Genomic DNA, 6,324 nt, shown 5'->3' with positions numbered 1-6,324 from the left:
TGGACCAGGGAGCTCTTGTGGCCATCTACCACTCATTGATTCTGGTACCAGCGTTTCTGGTACCCACTTTTTGGTTGGTTTGCCCTAAAACAAGTGAAATAGAGTAAACGTCCCATTTTTTCGGTAGACTTATTCTCGAGTAAATGTCGTTTTAGATGGAAAAAACAAGAGCTCAACATTTGTTTTCAGTACAATGTGCACTTTCAATGAATAAGATAAGTTTCGTAAGTATTTGAAATGAAATATTACCGCCGTGATAAATATATGATTGGTAGGCAAAATGTTGACGTTTATAGGCCCCTGGTTTGGACGACTGTCACTGAAAAGTTCTAATCGAACTGTCAAAATTCGTTCCAATCGAACATAAGAACGCTTGACATGTTAAGTTTGTCTTATTAGATGGGAAGTATTGTGATTTAGCAAAAGCAATGCGAAAAAAAAGAGATGAAACTCGAATGTAACAAAAAACAAAACATTGAATTCCAAAAATCTTAACGATATTTTATTTTTTAAATGGTTACAAAAATCATAACGCCATAGACCTTCTTTCTATTGTTTCTGATCTTTGCTTCTGATTAATTTTTAATTCTGTTTTTCCTCACTGTTGACAACTGGATGAGATTCTGAGTTACTGCGGCTGTTGGTGATACATGGAATTTTCAACGGACATTGGGTAGCTTGTTTGGAGTGAGCGTAATCAATCGACATATTACCCGGTGTCTCAATGAGCCACAAACTCATACATAGGTCCCGGTAACTTTTAGTGCTTTTCCATTCTCCGACGCGAAGCATAAATCATCGTGGTTAAAGTGGAACTGCAAAACATTTTTTTTATTCGGATTGATATTTTCAAAACGCCAAACTTACGCTACAGAGACTTGTCGTTTCTGTTATTAAAAAATCCTCCGGTAATTAACATTTTCAGCCATTTTCGGCGATAATTTTTATTAGTGGGGAATCGAAAATAGCTTATGCTTTCAAAATTACGTGATGGTCGATTTGAACAGAATAGAAAACAGTACTTCTTTTTTTTTTCACAACTAAACAAACTGAAACAAAAAACTATGAAACTGAAAATACGAGTAGTCATGTAATGACTTTTATTTTTTGCAATGTTGCTGGTTCTTTGAAATTTTAGAATGGCTGCCAGATCGACGGAAATCGTCGGCCAAACTTTAACTCTAGGCCTTTAGGATCGTAGCGCTAGCCCCGCAATTGTCCTGCACACTAAACAGTTAACTGCGAAGTCTGTGTATAATAAACAGAAGCAGTGCTGGGAATATTCACTGTCATGATATTCAAAAGCAGCGATTTTCAGCCCTCTTTATATTGACCCATGCGAACGATGATGTTCATGATACTAGGCAACCGATAAACACCGACAGGATAAACCGTGACACTCGTGTTAATATTTAGATCGTCAAAAATGAAAATCATTTTTGAATAGTGAATATCAAAATTACCTAATTCCACAATTTATACTGTACGAGGTGTACAGCGTCTAGACAGACTTTTACTACTTGGATTGATAATCACCGAAGCTTCTCTGAATATCATGACGAGGCCTATGATATTCATTCCACTGTTGTGTTATTGGATATGATAAACGATATTCATGCAACTTCGCAATGAGCATAGGTTACTGAGTTGCATCAGAAAATAAATGTGCTGACACTGAGAACAATTCAATGCATCTACTCGTGAATAAACATCGATATTCTAAGGCACTGAACAGAAGGTCAAGTTTCAAATCGGAATGTAGCACCAAGGCTTTGTTTTGCTTACACCTGAGAAACGAAGACATCGATATCATTACGATCAACTGAGTAACAGAATTTCACTTTTTCGTATTAGGTATTCAGTACACTCAAGTGCTGTACGCCAAATAATATTTTGAGTAAAAAAGGCGTAGTGACTATCACATTGAAATGTTTCTTTCTGAGAATAGGAGTGTTAGTGTTGATCTTATCATATAATAGAGGTCATACCGCTTCGTGGATTAATTTTTGTTTTTTCATGAACCGAAGTGTCCTTAATTAGATTGCTACTGGTGTGAAATCGTTTTCCTCATACCTTTCACTGCTACGGTTTCTCACCCGTATGAATGCGTCGATGTTTTTCCATTGTACAGTTGTCAATAAAGTCCTTTCCACAGATGTCACATTTGTACGGTCTTTCTCCCGTGTGGATGCGTATATGACGCGTCAAACTGGTACTTCCGGTAAACATCTTACCGCAGAATGGGCATCCGTACGGCCGTTCTCCGGTGTGAGTTCGTTTATGTTGGTTTAAATTGCTTCTAGTAATGAATTGTTTGTCGCATTCATCGCATTTGTGTGGTTTCTCACCGGTATGGATCTGTCGATGCTGTTTTGCCGCGAAGCGTGTTGAAAACGATTTCTCACACAAATCGCATTTGAACTTCGGTCTTTTTTCGGTGTGTATACGACTGTGCTGGATTAAACAACTCTTATTATTGAATCGTTTACCGCAGAGGTCACATTCGTACTCTTTTCGATTTGTGTGAATACGTTTGTGGGCTGCGAGTGCAGATTGATGTGATAACCCTCGACCACACACATCGCACTTGAAAGGTTTTTTGTCGATGTGCCATTTCTTGTGGATCGTTAATCGGCTCCTGAACAGAAACCCTTTACCGCACTCCTCGCAAATATATGGCCGCTTGCCGGTGTGCTGTCGCACATGTATATTAAGCCTGCTGTTATCTACGAACTTCATTCCACAGTGGTCACATTCGAAGGGTTTTTCTCCCGTATGAGTGCGGACGTGTACCATGAGGTGACTTTTACATCTAAAACTTTTGCCACAGATATCGCAATCGTGAAGTTTTATGCTAGACAGGTCTTTTTCGGTGGTCTGATTGGGTTTATCATGCCATTTCTCATGGTCCGTTAATTGGTCTTTGCGAAAGAATCCTTTACCACACTCTCCGCAAACATGTGGCCGCTCACCGGTGTGTCGTCGCACATGTTTTTTAAGACTGCGTTCAGTATAGGAGCGCATTCCACAGTAGTCACATTTGGAGGGTTTTTCTCCGGTATGAATGCGAAAGTGTTCTGTTAGGTGACTTTTGAAACTGAAGCTTCTACCGCAGATAGAGCAACCGTGAGGTTTTTTCCTAGCCCGATCGTTCTCAATGGCTTCAATGGGTCGATCGGAAGCTTCGGGTAGTTGATTTAAATCTAAAATTTGGCAAGCTTGTTACAAAGTTGATACATAAAGAACACTTACTTACATTCCATTGATGTTGTGTGGGTGGTATTCATTAAATACTGTTTTTCTGGATCGTCGAAGAGAAATTATGCATGAATTATTTATTTTTCTTTATATCAAACAACTGTACAAATAGCTTTTCGTTCTTGTTAAGTGTCCACTTTCGTTCACTTTACCTCTGAGATGTCAGATGTTTTTGAAAAATATCTGCAACTGCTCGAAAAACCGCTAAATTTTGCTTGAGCTATCCGTAGCAGGGCTGCCAAGTATACAGATTATTCTGTATTATACATATATTTTGACCACAATATAGAAATGATACAAAATACAGAATTCTCGCGTAATTTTTAAAAGGGACCTAAGTAACAATGACAGATTCTCTCCTCTCTCACTTTGTTTCGTTAATTACGTCGTCATTATATATATTTTCTAAGCTTTTTCCCCTTAATCGAGAGACAGTAATACCACAGACAAACAGACGTACCACGAGATTTATTTCCGTGGATCAAAATAACGGTCATTTCAAATGAGTTTCAGTTATGCGGAATATTCCCGCCGCAGCGGTGGTGGCGCTGATGTGCCTTTTTCTTTGGACTCAGTTGACATTATTCGAGCACCGTGCTGCCAAAATCAGCAGAAAAGCTGAAAGTTTATCTTTTGCGGAATATGCCCAGTAGGTGTCGCACAAGTAAGTCGGAACCACAATTTCCTTAGAATTTTGTATGCAGTGGTACGTCTGTTTGTCTGTGGTAATACTGTCTTGCTTACTATGCATGGAGTGTTATGAAATATGGAAAAAATAACATAATTATTCAAAGAGAAAAGTAAATCAAAGAGAAAGTAAACAAAGAGAGTCTCTCAATGTTAGATAGGTCGCTTTGAAAAATTACGCGAGAATTCATACAGAATTTTGAATTATAATACAGATTTGTACAAAATTTCAGCAATAAGGCAATCCACAGGTGACGTTTCTTTGCTTGTACGTTTGTTATTATTGCTGTTTTTCAAGCTGCAAAACCAAAACACGACCAAACCCGAAATATTTAAATGTCGGCAATAATATCAGAAGTGATTTTTCATTGTTGTATTTAGGATTGGCACTCACGCTTCTGGTTCCGGATTGCGTCCAATTTGCAACCGATCGAACATACATTAAGCTGTCCTAAGTTGAAAACATACTGAAATCACCTGATCGCAACTGTCTCGTGGATTGCCCTATAGATTTTTTTAAGTTTCGGTTTAAAATCGCGATGTTTCAAAAAATGTTCGAACTAAAAAACTGCTAGGTCTGTTTCACAAACATTTCACCCGAACATCAGTTTTCAGTTTTCCGAATGTGTTTCCCACATTGCCGCGAAACTAACCGATTATCTTAAGGAAATCCACGGGTTTCATTGCTTGTACGTTTGCTATTGCTGTTAATTTTTAAGATTGTAGTGTATAGAAGCCCCATGTAAGAAACCACTTGGTTGACTACGAATTTTCATTGGCACTAGACTTGGAAATAGTTAATACCTTACTTATGAAAACACTGTCATGTTTTCAGCACCATAACAAACATAAGCAGAAAAGCTGAAAGTTTATCTTTTGCGGAATATGCCCAGTAGGTGTCGCACAAGTAAGTCGGAACCACAATTTCCTTAGAATTTTGTATGCAGTGGTACGTCTGTTTGTCTGTGTCTAAATCACACCCTTAGCCCGTTTCAGCATCACACTTTTCGCATCCTTGAAAAAATCACATACATTGCCTACTTTCCAACTTTAATAATATTCTATTGTTGTAAAAAGGATTGCCACATGCAATTGGATTGTTAAGCTACTCATGGATTTCTGATTTTTATATATCGAGTAAAGGAGTGTAATTTGCTGAGCAAAACATGATTTTTTAAAACAAACTCTAACTCACGCTTTTCGATAATTCGATTGCTCTCATAGAAAAACAAAACCCGGAGTGGTGTTTATAAAATAACGTATTAGTTTGCAGATTGTACAGCTAATTTTTCAATCCTGCCTGAGAAATTCAAGGTTCACCTCTGTTAGATTTACTTCAGAGGTGAGTAAGTTCATGTTCTTCCCGTTTTAAGTTTACAAGGCTTTACACAGTGATTGATTTACGAATGCATCGTTAACCCTTAAATGCGCAATGTTGTTTTAAAACTACATTGCGAATAACGTCTCAAATATTCGTATAAACAGCCATTAAGGCTTTAATTAAGAAATCAAAGCCTAGATAACTGCGCCAATCTATTATATTTGTAGAAAAAATTAAAATACATTCATTTTGAAACATTATTCCCAATTTTTTTTCCGAAATAACGCTGCGCATTTAAGGGTTAAATTTATGCGTCGCAAGTTTCTAATTTCAATACTCAATTATCACGATTTGGCAACTTTTTTTAAATTTTCTTCAGATTTCTCTGCGTTAGAGTTTATCAGGAAACTCTGATTAGTAGGTTTAAGACAATATCGAGGAAAGCAAATATGATAGGTTTGTGTATGTTTTGAAAAACTACATATATTTCTATCTTTGGTAAAAGAAAACTAAAGGGCTAGACATAGATTGTATCTCGAGTTAGAAGATGAGAATTGACTAACCAGCCTAATACTATTTGAAGGCTGAAAATTTGTATATATATATATATATATATATATATATATATATATATATATATATATATATATATATATATATATAAATATATATATATATATATATATATATATATATATATATATATATATATATATATATATATATATATATATATTTATATATATATATAAATATATATATATATATATATATATATATATATATATATAATATATATATATATATATATATATATATATATATATAAATATATATATATATATATATAATATATATATATATATATATATATATATATATATATATATATATATATATTTATATATATATATATATATATATATATATATATATATATATATATATATATATATATATATATATGTTTGTTATAAAGTTATGTTTATTTAAACTTGTTATTTACAACTACAGTTCAAGTGTACACTTTGGGTCGTTTGCGTCTATCCCATTATTAC

At 35.0% G+C, this 6,324-nt stretch overlaps 1 protein-coding gene across 4 annotated transcripts; it reads right to left on the bottom strand.

The window, feature by feature from the left end:
* Positions 1–475: 475 nt before the first annotated feature.
* Positions 476–3,450, bottom strand: LOC129733688 (zinc finger protein 239-like). 4 transcript variants are annotated; one of them, XR_008729659.1, is made up of 3 exons: positions 3,257–3,450; positions 868–3,182; positions 476–815 (listed from the first exon to the last, which is right to left on the bottom strand). XR_008729659.1 is itself a non-coding variant. In XM_055695237.1 (2 exons), exons 1-2 carry the CDS (start codon positions 3,285–3,287, stop codon positions 2,083–2,085), a joined length of 1,152 nt encoding a protein of 383 aa, XP_055551212.1. In that variant the 5' UTR covers positions 3,288–3,448; the 3' UTR covers positions 476–2,082. The 4 variants fall into 4 exon arrangements, 1 of the variants encoding a protein (XP_055551212.1); XR_008729657.1 differs by having other exon boundaries at positions 868–3,203; positions 3,257–3,448; XR_008729658.1 differs by having other exon boundaries at positions 873–3,203; positions 3,257–3,448.
* Between the last annotated feature and the right edge of the window lie 2,874 nt (positions 3,451–6,324).

This window comes from Wyeomyia smithii, unplaced genomic scaffold, assembly GCF_029784165.1.
Source record: "Wyeomyia smithii strain HCP4-BCI-WySm-NY-G18 unplaced genomic scaffold, ASM2978416v1 HiC_scaffold_121, whole genome shotgun sequence".
In the NCBI taxonomy this organism is placed as follows: Eukaryota; Metazoa; Arthropoda; class Insecta; order Diptera; family Culicidae; genus Wyeomyia; species Wyeomyia smithii.
The sequence above is the reverse complement of the archived record's forward strand: the minus strand, read 5'-3'. Positions and strand labels throughout refer to the sequence as shown.

Excerpts from the sequence above, each read along its gene's own strand:
- LOC129733688 (XM_055695237.1), bottom strand. The coding sequence starts at position 3,287 with ATGAATACCACCCACACAACATCAATGGAAT. Across the intron at positions 3,204-3,256 it reads CCACACAACATCAATGGAAT|ATTTAAATCAACTACCCGAA; the intron begins GTAAGTAAGTGT and ends GCCAAATTTTAG.